We start from the raw sequence: 14,884 nt of genomic DNA, 5'->3' as shown, positions 1-14,884 counted from the left end.
AAATGCCACACATCACTTCACTCTTTCAGAAGTACCTTCAAACGACATGGAGGTTCTTCAAACAGGGCGAGCAGAAGACCCGTTTTGAGCCGTCTGAGCATGATGGAAAGATATTGTGAAAAGAAAGTGTATTATTGTGAGGCTGCATCAGTTTTATTAATCAAATCTCCACCATGTATAGGCTAGGTTCACACTAGAGTTGTCAAAAATTTTGATATTTCGATACACCGATACCAGCTGCGCGTTCTCACTCTCTCTTCTCTCTGACGGCGAATTGACACACGTCCACCTCCTCTCACTCATTTGTCTCATTCATTGCACATAATTTGAGTCATTTCTATGTTTCTAATTATAGGTTTTGTGCTCACACCAAAAGCGCATGCACCACTGGAGCTCTCATAAAGCCGCCTCTCAAATAGCTCGCAAGTACCAAATTGACGTCTTTTTTTGTTGCTTATTGCACTTAAATGGTCAAATACATACAAAATCATGTCAAAATGGCCATCTTGCCGAGTATTCAGGTAAATACAGTCAGTTTTAGAATGTAAATAGTTGAGAGAAAACACATGTTGTGTAACAGTATATTAGATTCGTGCATAAGCTTTTAAAGTGACAGCAACCTAATAAACCTGCTGCAAAAGACAGAGAAAACCACTCTCTGCTCTTGACTGAATAACTTTTGTAACTTTAATTGTAAGCATTAATCTGTATTTAATTTTTAAAATGAAAACTATCCAGTGTTATTTGATATTTGATTACTTTAATTTCTGTAGTATTTCTTACCTGAATATACTGTTAGACCTACTTGATAAACTTAAAGCCATTATTTCATTTGTCTCTTTCTTCTATTGTATTTATTTGTGCTATCGTTTGCAATTTGTTTATTTTTTCTTACTTTATTACTGACTGTTTACTTTTTAGTCTTTTTATTTTTGTAAATGTAGTTCAATGATTCAAATTAAGCCTCCCTATGCTGTGTTACAAAATTGAAATTGACAAAATTACAATAAATACAACAAAATTACCTGAAATATCACAAAATTATGAGATAATAAATCATCTGTATGGCAGTATATATGGCAGTTTTCCCTGTGGTATCGAATATCGATATTTTTCAAGGTATCGTATCAAAGTTGGAGATCCCAGTATTGTGACAACATTATTTCACACAGTTTTTATGTTTGAAAACTGGTACTGTGAACATAGTCACAGTGAATACAAATATTATGTGCACACTCACTCTCCTCTCTAATTCCTTTTTTTAATTTGTCATCCCTTTCTATCTGACTTTTTCTGAAGGTGTTCTTGTCTTTCTTTATCAGGTTCCTTTTCCTCTTCTCTCTCTCTCTGTCTCTTTCCCCTGGAGAGATTGATTTCTGTTGCATCTGCCACTGTGAACCGTTTTTTTTATCTTACCAAATCAGGCCTTTGCCAATCAATTTTTTTTCACACTGTGTAAACATTCATCGAGTTCTGTGTTTTTTTAAATGTCATGGCTGATCTCTCCCTATTGGCTGAAGCATGAATATTTCATCTGGCCTGACACCTGTTCGATTTTGTGTCCGCCAAAGTGAGCGAACACGCACGTCCACCGGAGAGAAAGCGTGCGCGAGAGAAAGGGATAAAAAATTAAGCATCCGTACGTTCTAAATGATTCATATCCAATCTCCAGTACTGCACAACAAAAGGCAATGTGTTTTTTACAGATAGGAACAGATATGAACAGCTGCACGGGACATTTGTCAGCAGAGGAAGATTGAGGAACCGCCATCTGATGGGTTTTTGTCTTTTCACTCCAACAGAAAACATGATCAAGTACACGGGAAGTCCAGACAGCCTGCGTTCCCGCACACCCATGATCACACCTGACCTGGAGAGTGGTGTTAAGGTGTGGCATCTGGTCAAGAACCATGAGCATGGAGACCAGAAGGAGGGAGACCGTGGCAGCAAGATGGTCTCGGAGATCTACCTGACCAGGCTGTTGGCCACCAAGGTAAGCTCATGTTTGATATTCCAGACTGAATGTCAAAATAAGTTGTCAATGCTTCTTATCCTTTTAGAAACCTTCTAGAATGAGATCAAATCGCTAGAATGTGGAGTTAGTGATTATTGCAAGAGGCCACAGTGTCAAATGGTTCATGTTAGGGCTGCACAATTAATAGAATTTCTAATCGCGATTACGATTACGGATGCCACAATTTCGTAATCGTTCAAAGGCACGATGACAAAAAAAATATCCACTGACATTATTCTCCATGCTTAAGAGGTGTGTTTAGAGCATGTTACATTGTAATAGGTGAATCACGACTACTTCAGAGTAGGGCTGGGCGATATATCACACGCGATTGTCACGCGCATTTCGTCAGTAAAATGGAGCGCCATTTAATAGACAGAACAATAGTTCACTGACAAGCTACGCAATATCGCGTTCATTATCGCAGCTGAATCGCCTTCGATAATGAACGCGATATTGCGTAGCTTGTCAGTGAACTACAGCTCTGTCTATTAAATGCCGCTCCATTTGAAAGCAGGTGATGGCGATTTAGCAGTAATCAGGGAACCGGCTTTACTGACGAAATGCGCGTGACAATCGCATGCGATATATCGCCCAGCCCTACTTCAGAGTATAAAAGTATACCAGTGACGTAAGTGTATGCTGATTCGGCGAGCGCACGCGAAACACCAGTACCCACCTTTTTTAAAAAGCTGTGTACACAGCCTATATATTTAATCCACGCTCTAACTCTACAAACTTGGAAAACCGTGATCGATGGACCTCTCAACCTTACGCTAATAGAAAATCCAGCGTGACTTTGAGCAGACCAAGTGAATTTTTGTATTTATTTTGCCACACGGCAAAAGCTCATACTTTTTCATATACTGTCTACTTTCTTTGTATAACAGTTGTATCTAATAACATATTAGACAGGACTGTTACACAGATCGTTAACTAATGAAGACGGAGAAAGTGAGCACTGTGTGCTCAGGATCTGACTGAGCTTTTCAAAATAAAAGTCCGCTGTGCAGTCAAAATAAAAGTCACAACAACAAGCACAGTTTACATCACTTCAGAGTTCCTACTGGTGGTGCGAATGCAACAAGGAAAATGGCACATATGTTTATTTTTTATTATTATTTAAAGAAGAAACCAAACCAATGTACTGCTCATTTGAGGCTTAATGCTATAGAAGAGTGTTTTCAGCTTGTTTTTTATTTTTATACAAAAATATGGCATGCAGTATTCAAAACATCATTCAATGTAAATTGTAATAATCGCAATTACAATTTCAAGGGAATAATCGGCCATTAATGTTTTTTCTCATAATCGTGCAGCCCTAGTTCATGTTTATGCTATTTGCTCCAAACTGCAGTTGGTCCGTCTTCTCCATTAGTTTCATGCTGGCTGACGTCACAGCATCAGCAGAGCTGGTAAACAGATGCTTGTTTTGGTTTGAATACAGATCCCTCACTAGCTGAAAAGCATAATGCTTCAAGGACATCAGGAAGTTGAGGAAATGGAATAGAAGATTTGGTTTGATTAAGTGGGCATTATTATTACTATTGCCCATCTTCAAATTTATAACCCTTATTATTTAACTTTGGCACTTAACACATCCTGTAACGTAACCCCAGATCATTTGTTGAGGGCAGAAAGTAATAACTTTTGTAAATGATTGGATGATCCAGCAAAGGGAAGATCCAAAAAGAAACCACATATTTGTGGTTGGTGTTTGGATAAACTTGGATGTGAAGTCCACTGTCCATGTTTTCTTTAGGGCTAATGCTGGGAAACTGAAGAACTGGGGCATGATTTTGCTTTTTGCAGAACTGTATGTGTGTCTGTGATTCTGACCACCAAGAAATATTTCTGATGTAATCGAGCAGGAGTGTCGCAAGACTTTTTTTCGAACACACACAGGCACAAATGTCCTGGTGATTACCCTACTCCACTTGCAGACTGTGTGTCATATTTTTAGATGGATTATTTCTGTGAAATAACCAGTTTATCGCAGACACCATCATTCTTGGTGAAAAATGATTGGTGTGACGGCACTGTAATTGACTGTTTGGCTTTCACCCCTGCAATAAATACCAGTGATCTGCCTGGGGTGTTGACGCTTTTCGCATTCGGTCCATCATTGTCTCTGAGGATGGGTGAGCTTTACCTTTTTTCATCTCCCTCCATTATGCCAGGTTTTATTTCATCTTTCTTCCTCTCTCGTTCTGTCTTCTGCACTTTCCCCTCTTTCTGTTTGCAATTACACAAATGTTCTTTCCTCACCTGTCCGGAACAAGATCACTTAAAGTCTAATGCTTCTCTGACTGCCCGCCTGTGTCTGATAGTGTGCTTTTAAGTGCGCTATAATGACCAGGTACATTTCAAACGCCTGCAAATAGCCACTTTGGTTTCTGGGCGACTAATGATGATGTCAGTCGTCACACAGGATGACACCTGCCAGAACCCTTGCAGTCATCCCTGTCGCCAGCCTCCTGCAGCTGTCGCCGCGTTGATGCAGGGTGCGAGTGAGAAATATGTATTTTCATCTTCATAGGGAAAAGATAAGCTGTCAGGGATCTGGGACACAGTAGAATTATTGTCATGATTGTCAGCTAACGGGATTTTTTTTCTTCTTCCTCACCGACTCTTGCCGTCTGCTCAAACGGAAATAGGATTTTGTGTGCTGCCTTGTGCACTCCTCATCCGGGTGTGTAGCCGGTGCTGGCTGCAAGATACAGGCGGCGCTTTTTGATACTCTTTCCTCTCTCACTCACTCACTCTTCCGTGCATCCTATCAGTTCTTTTATTACAAGTGGATTAGATTCTGTCATCTTCTCTCCTTCTTAGACTCACCGCCATTAAATCAAATTAGGGTCAATGGTGCGGGTTGGACGTTAATCCATCCGCACAAAGAAGCTTAGGCAGAATCGCTTCCGTCACATGATATTAAAGGTGAACTTCAAAGTAACACTTTCACTATCAAAGAGCTTGATTCAGAAATGCTGGTTTCATTGGTGGGATTACTGACAGGTGGCCACAAACACTTTCATAAACACAGATAGCTGTTCCGAGGAACGCATCGGCTGATGTCATTGCTAAATATCAGGTCCATGCAGCGTCTTCAGAAAGATTCATATATGGACAGAGTCTGTAACACTGACAACACCAGTCCTATCAAAGCATAGGACAGAGAAGATGGGATGGGATTGATGAAAATTAACCCTTTTCTTCATTCTTTGTGCTTCCTCAGGGCACTCTACAGAAGTTTGTGGATGACCTGTTTGAGACCATCTTCAGCACAGCACATAGAGGAAGTGCCCTTCCTCTTGCCATCAAGTACATGTTTGACTTCCTGGATGAGCAGGCCGACAAGCACAGCATTCACGACCCGCACGTCAGACACACATGGAAGAGCAACTGGTAAGAGGCCTCATACGGTCTAAACATGAATTTTATACTAAAATTATTACATAAGGAAAAGAAATATATATATAACCTAAATTAAACTGAAATGTAAAACTATAATAAAAGTCAGATCTATAAGAGCAGACACCTTGACATCATCACTACATGTAGCTGTTGCCATGGACGATGAGTATGAGAGAAATTAATAACACTAGTTTCCAAATTAATTTCACCCAACCAATATAAAGGCATGTCCCCATGGTGGAAGGGGGTTGTGGGAGTTAAACAAACAACTAGATCCAGTGAGAAAGGAATAGGGGATGAGATGAGGGGGTGGAGTAGATGAGAGGGGAAAAGAAAGCTTGGCACTACATTTAATGAGTGGTAATCTATCATTAGCCTCTGCCAGTGTCCCATCACGCACCACCCCAAAGGGGCTATGGGGGATGAAGTGATGATATTGATGTGAGGGCACAGCAGGGAGGTGGTGGGTACAGTCCCCTATTTACTCTGTTTTATAGACCTAATTTCCCCCCATCTCCCCCTGCAGCGTGTTTCAGGGCCATTTGAGAGAGTTAAGTGTTTCTGGAGAGCACAGAGGGTCACTCTTGCATTACACATTAATGGAATCGTTCTCACAAAGAGTGGAACGTTAAATAGCAATTTATCATCTCGTGCTCATTGCCAGGCATCACAGCCCGATGCCACTGCAGTGTCTGTGATATTTTTTAATGTGCGTGAGAGGGTCTTCTACAGGACTAATGCACTGCTAGCCAGCTTTTGCTGACAACTAATGTCTCACAGAAAACGGAATAGCTCTATTTTCAGACATTGTGCAAAAAACAGGCTCAGCTTTATCTGTGTGGCTAAATGTGCTGCTGCCACCACACAGGCCGTTAATTGGGCCAGTGCTGTGTGGGGGGCATATTTGCTGTCTGTAGAGGATTTTAACACTTTAAAGCTAAATGCTTTTGGCTATGAAAGCACAGGCATAATCACTATTTTGTTTACAGCCTGTTAGCTTTTGTTTAATGGGAAATTGAAATTATTTGTGTAAGGTGTACTGAGGGGTTACATGTTTTGATTGATTTTGCCAAAAAAGACATGTCTAGACAATCCAGATGGCAACTTAAGATGTCCAAGTCTCTTCCTTATCCTCTTATTTGAGTGTGTCCTACACAAACACTAGAATAACAGTTTGAACCACCCAAATCAAATTTTTCAGCACAAAAACACTCATCTACTTTAAGCACGCTTTAACCTTTTTGAAGGAAGCTTTGAAGGAACAGATTTTTAGGCATTTGCACTTGAACATCTAGACTGACTTTTATCAAACCCAAAAGAATTCATTCAGGCAAATCACAACCTAAATGATGGATTCCCCAGTTTGTTACAAATCACTTCTTCAAATGCATCAAAGGATGCCTTAAGCATCAGATCTTTAACCAAAGCCAGGCAGAGATGGATTGCTGATGGGCGAGGTGCTCGTGAATCATCCATCATGCCATTGTCTATCTTGTGACTGGGCGAGGATTGGGCGGTACAGCGTGTCAATCAGAGTAGAAGCTGTCAATGCAGAGATACAGATAATCAAAACAGTTTGTTTGGATTGGCTAAATTAACTCTTAGTTGAGAAAGTACTCAATGCAGATGAACAGAATTAATGCTATTTCTGGACGCTCACACTAACTGTTATTTGCAGTGACAGAATGACTCATTTTCAATGAGATGGAAATATGACGCAACAGTGACAATGCAAAGTTAAGTTCAACTATGCAAATGCTCAGTAGCCGTGTTTACATTACCCTTTAAATTGCACAAATTGAATTTGCGAATTGAAAATATGCTCAGTTTCGCAAAAACTCCCATATATCGCAAAAAAGTTAACAATCGTATGAGATGGTTTTTCAGGCAATTCAAAAAAGGAATATTTCGCAAAACTACAATGGAAACAGTTTTTTCACATTTACAGGTCACCTGCCGTATGTAAAAGTCGATCATTTTTTAAAGAGGGTACGGTATGTGTGGACAGAAGACGGGAGTTCTTCATTAAACTCATAAAAGACAAAAGTATTATGGGAATACTGGATTCTAAACAACTAAGAAAAGCCACAATTTGAATTTATCAAGACCTCGAAGCAGATAAGAGGGAGAAACACCCAGAAACACCTCATACATTACCGCTCCCAAGTATAAGGGGCTTTACTTTCCATTAATGCTTGGATAACATGCCTGCGTCTCCTTTGATTAAAAATAATGGCTAGTGCAGTGGCTGGGATATACATAAACCTAGCAACATCCGTTGCCATAATTTTTGGAATGACTTGTCGTAAACACCGTCATTTGTTAATGAAAACACCGTCATTTCGCAATAGTCTTGTATCAATATTTAGAAAATATCGCAAAAGTTTTGCGTAAATCTGTAATGGAAACTTGGCTAATGACACATTGCAGTGACTACCAATGAAAGTGTGATTCACTTCCCGATACAGTTAAATACTGCAGTAAAAAAACAGTACATTGACTTGGTGACCTCCAATTGTCATTAGACATCTTTCCATTCACCTATTTTTATGCGCATTTTGGGATATCGCATAAAAAAAACGCTGGATGAAAAAACTTATGTGCTCAAATGAGTAGGATAATTTTTTTTATGCGACACAAAAACGTGCATAAACTACGATGGAAACACTTTTACCGAATAAATTCCTTGATGCGCATCAAAAAAGTTATGTGACTTTGCAGTGTAACAGCATAACTTTACCAATGGACCGATCTTGTTGCACAGCATCTGAAATGCTGTTTTGGTCATTCTGTAATGCCTGAGCACAGTCTATCGTTAAAGTGGTTCGGTTTAATTCCCTCCCAGAAGTGCCTCACACGATTGCGTTCACAAATACCAGGCATTTGAGTGCCAGATAACATGACAGTGTTTATTGTGTTTCGTCTACACACTCTGAGGCGCAAATAATGTATTATATATGAAAATTATTATATACAATGGCTGCTATTGCAGAAACTTCCATTTTTCTTAGTGATATTTAGCGCCAGTGTATCAGGAAGTGACGTTTTTGTTCTCTTTGACTCGCTGGATGGAAACAGTGCTTTATTCGCAAATGTTTTATGTGATATTCAAAATTTGCGCATACATTAAATACGCAACTTTGGATGGAAACATAGCTATTGTGAGCGCACCGTTAAATTATTATACAGACTCAACACTCTTCCATGTCCAGACATATAATGTCTTTTGTAAGTAAGGATGTGCAAAAGTACATAGAGTATTTTCCAAATAGACTAGTGGGTTGGGTTGCCTGAACAAATAGTCAATTAAGTGTTCTTTGGGTGAAGATTTCCCCACATAGATTTCACGTCGGATTCTAGTTAGTCAGAGTGATGGATACACTGCTTGCTTTGTGAGCTGTGCTTCATACATTGCTACATTATTGACAATGGACCTTTGTTGTCCATGAAAATTAGCTGAAAGTTCACAGAGATTTTGTTAATGTGACCGCACATTTAAAGTCCTATATACGCTGGTTTCAGGTTCACCTGATCTTTCAAGATAAATCTCACTAATCAACTAGTCAGTTGTTGGGGAACTATATTATTTTTTGAACACTGAGATACACAAGACATTATTTTAAGGCTGATTAAAACAATGATTCCCTAATACATCAGAACCATCCCAAAAATCTTTCTACCTTTACACGAAAAAAACAGGCAGAAGAAACCCAAAAAGATTGACAGAAGAATGTGAGGCTTTTCCCAGAGAGAGCTCCGCTGAGCTGAGTTCTATATTTAGCTGGGATCTAGTCCATCCAGACATCATTCCCATCTCCTGATCCACTCACTCTCTCCACTGAGAGCTCTCTCTAAAGTATGGCGCTTTAGACACGTCCTGCTTTTTGTTCTGAACAGAACAGAGGTTTACAAAGGGTGTCAACTCATTGCTACAGCATTGATATCCTTTTGATAGAATGCAGATAATCCCAGTTGATTCTCTCTGATTAAATTGGGAGTCATAATACATGGTTTGCTCCCTAAATCCTCTTTGGTGCAGTTGTTATTGTTGAATGAATTCAGAGGGCAACAGAGAGGGGGCTACTATGGAAAAGCTTTTGTTGAGTGTTTTCTCTCTCTCTTTCACTTTGATGCAAAACTCTGCATCCATTTCACTGCAGTGTCCTTTCTTATTCCCTCGTCTCCTCTCCTCAGTTTTTGTTATCTAAGACAAAACCAAAGCTGTCTTTAAAACTAATGAGAATTCTGCAGTCTCAGACACAAGCACACAGATTCCCAGAGCAAACACCATCTGTGACCCTCGAGACACGCATACACACACACACACCTAGGGTCTAGGCTAAGTTGATTTCACTTTAGCACAAATGGGCCGGGGTATAAAGTAGCCTTGTATACGTTTATTGTTTTAGACAGGTGCACGATTGCAGGGCAGCACACAGATACAAACAAACTAATATGAGATATATCAGTAAAAGTCTCTGAGTATGGTGCAAATGCTCATGAAGCCATTCCAAGCTAGAAAAACTGGATCTGCACATCTAAATTAAAACGATTTCACTTATCAATATCATTCCATTATCTATTCAATATATATTTAAATGTCTAAAAGCAGCCTGAGGTTTCATAAAGCCACTGCTTCCTGTTCAGAAACTGCTTTCCTATGCATTAAAAGACCTTTTCAAAATAAAAGAATGCCACTAAAACACATCCTCTGCTCTCCACAGTCTACCTCTACGGTTTTGGGTGAACGTGATCAAGAACCCACAGTTTGTGTTCGACATCCATAAGAGCAGCATCACGGATGCCTGTCTGTCTGTGGTGGCTCAAACCTTCATGGATTCATGCTCGACGTCAGAGCATCGCCTGGGCAAAGACTCCCCATCTAACAAGCTGCTGTACGCCAAGGACATTCCCAGCTACAAGAGCTGGGTGGAGAGGTAAGCAAGAACATGTTTGCAAGATCTAGAAAGAAAGGAAATCTTAGGGTGATTGTCCACAATTCCTGTTCATCAATAAGGTGAGAACCAGACCCGTTATAAACCTAAATATACTCGATTTAATTAAATTAATTGAAAAGTGTAGTATCCAAGTAATATTAGAAGATATTGCTGTTGCAATGACATTAGCGCACAGCTGTTCCGTGCTCCGGCACAGTTAGCGATCACACTACGCCCGAGCCCAATCAAACCATACTCTGGTCTACTTCTTCCAAGCGATGGCACCCGGGCATGGTACGGAGTGATCACACTAGCCAAACAAACCAGACTTTGGGGGTCAAACGTGCTCAGGCACGGTTCAGATCGCCTAGTGTGAATACACTCTTGTACGCAAAATGACTGAACAGCCAAACCCAAAGACAGTCAATCACAGAATCTGATAGACCACCATAGCCTGGCAACCCCATATCAGCAAGAATGATCTTAAACCTGTAAACCTGTGGTCTGCATGAATTTAAAGTCTCTGTGTGAAGCGATATGGTAGAAACAAGGAGAAACCGCTCAAGTGCTTTAATGTGTGTGCGTGCACTTGTGAACATTTTTAATCACAGGAGATGCAGATATACAGTGTTTGTGTGGGTATTGTTGTGAATAAGAGCCAAGAATTTTATTATGTCCTGCAGGTATTGTGTGTGTGTGTAGCTGCTGGTAATCAGACTGAAGTGTGTTGTAGAACTCCAGGATGATGAATTGCATCTCTATTGTAGTTCAGTAGATCTTCTGGGTCTACCCAACACTGCACCAGAGCAATTAGTCACTGTTTGGTGAGAGAGACAAACTTTTCTGCTTTTCCCACAATCCTCTGGGTTAGAGGCACTACATTCAACAATGCCAAGAAAAGAATCATGGGTAGATAGAGTTAAGGAACTCCATCTTCCTCCACGCAATGATTGTCAAAAAATTTACATAATTCCATTGTATTCTGAAGGCAACAGCTCATTTCACACAGAAAGTGTGTCGCACAGCACTGGTTCTACACCACCGTACAGTAAACAAACACCACTGATAAAACTCATCAGCGCCATGTGTCTCTGCTCACGCACGCTGACCCTCAGCCTCTGACTAGCGTGTTTATTTGCCGTGAGATATTAGAGACTGCTGGAGGAGATAGGTGGCTGGCAGATGAGTGTGATGGGGAAATTATAAGACCGTAATCACGCTGCCAGCTCACATTCACTACGAAAGAGCTGAGATGATGAGAAATCTCATTTTCATGCATTAGATAATGTGTTACACATCTTTAAGGACTGAGATCATGCTAAAACATGCCTGCCGAGGTGAGAAGAGCCTACTTTAATTAAAGGTGCTGACATCTATGCGTTTAAAGGGGTCATGACATTAGAAATCAAATTTTCCTTGATCTTTTGGCATATAAGAGGTCTATGTATTATTAATACTGTACGTCCTGGAAGTTCCATAACTTAAAATGTCCTTGTCATTAATAAAAAAAGCATTTAAGCTATAAAAAAGCTTAGTTTGTATCCGAGGTGGCATGTGTCATCACAGAGGCACAATCATTTCTATATGACTGCCTCTGGAGCAAGACAACAACAGTCACATTGTTGTCCCCGCCCACTGATGTTCAGTATATGAACGGCAAGTGGATCTAAAGTAGTTGTTTATGATAAGATTATGATAAGGTTGTGCTGTTTCTAAACACATTGTTTATTTTTAATGAATGTCCTAGTCATGTCAGAATCTCTTACTGTATTTACATCATGTTTGCATTGTTAGTTATAGTGAAAGCATTTTGTGAGAGTGCAGAAACTGCATTGCAATGACAAGATCACTGCATTCGCGCGATCAACAGACGGTCTGTTATGCTCAATGCTCATCACTGCAACCTTCCATGAGATAGGAATAGATCTAAATATAATGCAATAATCAGCACTCTTCACGATTCATTAATTTCGACAGCTGTAATAGTAAAAATGTAGTAAAAGGATTTTACAGGGTTCTACTTGTAATAATTAATTTGCAAAGATGTTAGCCAATCACAGTCTCAGAGAAGACACGCCCCTTCAAACAGAGCATTCAAATCAGAGGGAAAAAAATCAGGGTAGAACATAGCCATTTATTTCTAAATTATGACAAAATTATTTTGGATGTAAAAATCATATTAACACTATAAGTGTACCTCAGGAAACCAGGTAATATACATTCTCAATTATAGATTCTTTGTTCTGAGTCAAGGCTCTCATGTTTGCTCCTTGTTTGGTTGTTTTCTGTCATATCCTGAGAGGTGACAAATCTGTGTGGATTGAGACAATCCTTCTGTTTCCTTTTGTCAGATGAATTGAGGAGAGAGATTTATAGATTAGAGATATGCACCATGCTGAGACACATATACGAGACTGGAGAGCATGTGAAGAGGGCCAAGCTAAAATTACCCAGCAAAAAAGACAGCAAGAAGAGCAAGTGAGTCAAGGACAGGTGGTGAAGTGCTGCCTTTGATCCTTGCATGTCTTCGTAAATGCAGGGGTTGATCTGTTTTAGGGGAAAGAGGTAAATGAGGCAGCGTTTGGTCAGGGTACGTTGGAGGAAAGCTAAATTCACATTCAGGGGTACCGTGCCCTTGAGAACAACGTGTTCACACATATCTGTTTTTATATGTTAATTATAATCTCCAAAAAAAAATGTAAATGCCATTTCCAGTTCTTCATTATTACTGTAAAAGTCATGGTCATTCATTGGTCAGAAAGTGTATTTCCGTATTTAGCCATTTGCAATACATGCATGCATGATACTAGGGAATAACCAGCATGGACTCGTTCTGGTTGACGAACAGCTGACATTTAAACGTGGTATTAATTAGTGCCAGGCGAACTGCCAGTCATTAGCCTTGGGAAGCAGTGGACACAGAGAGAGAACTTAAATGTGTGGACTCGTCTATGGAGTGTACCTGTCACTGGAGAATAGATTCCTTTGGGAAAGGCATACCTGGAGATTATAACCCCTTTCTATCTCTCTCGTTCAACACTATGCCATTCTCCTCCACTGATGCCCCATGGTGCATTGCAGCACGTACCTGCCACTCAAGGTGCTCACAAACAGACACGCATGCCACTGGTTAGACAGTGAATGTGTTGAGTCCAGGAGTTGGCATGGTGCAGGAATTAAAAATGTAAATGACCTGCCTTAATTAAAGAGTCGACAGAGCCTCTGCAGCTGCAGGTGACAGTGACTGATTGCTTTTCCTCCACCAACACTCTTTCACTCACTCACACGCACCAGCCACCCAAAGACAACAGACAGTGTTGCTCCGTTCCAAAACCTAGTGAGCTGCCTACAGGAACAGCATTTTAAGGTATCGTTGGCGCTCACCAGGCATGAAGGCTGTTCCAAAAGATAGGCATGTTAATTATACTGCCTCATAAGATACCCCGTAGCGTCGCATGTATCCTTCATGGAAAGGCAATCCCAGAATGCATTGATGAGAGGTGGTGAATGAAGTGAGAGAAATATGGATTATAATTAACATATTTCATTCATAAATAAAATTCTAGATAAAAAATCTTTGTATTATTAAGTGCTGTGTGTTTTTAAGCTTATTAGAGCATCACACCATTAGCTTAGCAACATGTTAATGTCAAACTCAACTGCAAGTTTAGTTTCTGCCTAAGTAGAGTATTCCAAATCATGTATAACGTCCCATGATGGTTGGGATGCTGCCTTAGAAGACTGATGTCTATGTAGGCAGTAATTTTGGAACAGTGCTCGTGTCTACAGTAATTGTGGGCTTTTATATATGCGTGTGCATTTTGTTTTGGATGTGCTAGAGTGTGTTTAGTGTCAGCATATGTGTGGGGCACTATTGAACATTTCCAGCATCCTATAGAATCTGCTGATCTCTGGAAAACTTTCAAGGACAGCGGCTCATTAAGACTCACAGTCACTCGCTGATGTAAGCCGCAGCTGTACTGCCACAGAAAGTAAATGTCGTACTGATTGTAAGCAGCAAGACAGCTCTCAGTCAGTGCCAAAAGTGACCCTGAAACATGTAATTCTACATGAATTATAAAAAGACCGCATCAAGCCCTGTCACATGTCCATTTTCTAAGCATTCTTTAAAAAAATATGTTTCTCTGCATTTTTTACAGATATTACTCCGACATTAGTAAGATGCCTGCGATCAGTGACCAGGATATGAACGCATATCTGGCAGAGCAGTCCCGCATGCACATGAATGAGTTCAACACCATGAGCTCCCTCAGCGAGATCTACTCTTACGTGGGCAAATATACAGAAGAGGTATGGAGAACACTTCCAAATGCATGATATTATCATCATCATCTAATGTTCAACACTATTAGCGCTATTAAATCACCACATTTTAAGTGTAACGCAGCCTTTAGAACTTAAAAAATGCATAGCATTTAAGTAAATCAAAATGAAAAGTGCAGATGAGAGGAATATGTGGTTATTTGTTGGCATGTATAACTGATGTGTCATCTCTCTC

General features: G+C 40.1%; 1 protein-coding gene across 4 annotated transcripts in view; it reads left to right on the top strand.

Annotated features, from left to right (window-relative positions):
* The window catches only part of plxna4 (plexin A4), a 214,489-nt gene that overhangs the window by 196,361 nt on the left and 3,244 nt on the right, over positions 1–14,884 (top strand). For all 4 annotated transcript variants that reach the window (XM_048157446.1, XM_048157449.1, XM_048157448.1 and 1 more), the window contains 4 exons: positions 1,803–1,993; positions 5,250–5,419; positions 10,153–10,365; positions 14,526–14,676. In XM_048157446.1, the coding sequence (XP_048013403.1) occupies positions 1,803–1,993; positions 5,250–5,419; positions 10,153–10,365; positions 14,526–14,676 (725 nt within the window). The remainder of the gene's footprint in view (positions 1–1,802; positions 1,994–5,249; positions 5,420–10,152; positions 10,366–14,525; positions 14,677–14,884) is intronic.

The sequence above is a fragment of the Megalobrama amblycephala genome, linkage group LG14 (genome assembly GCF_018812025.1).
Source record: "Megalobrama amblycephala isolate DHTTF-2021 linkage group LG14, ASM1881202v1, whole genome shotgun sequence".
NCBI classification, from domain to species: domain Eukaryota; kingdom Metazoa; phylum Chordata; class Actinopteri; order Cypriniformes; family Xenocyprididae; genus Megalobrama; species Megalobrama amblycephala.
Note: the sequence above shows the minus strand (reverse complement) of the source record. Positions and strands in the feature narration are given on the sequence as shown.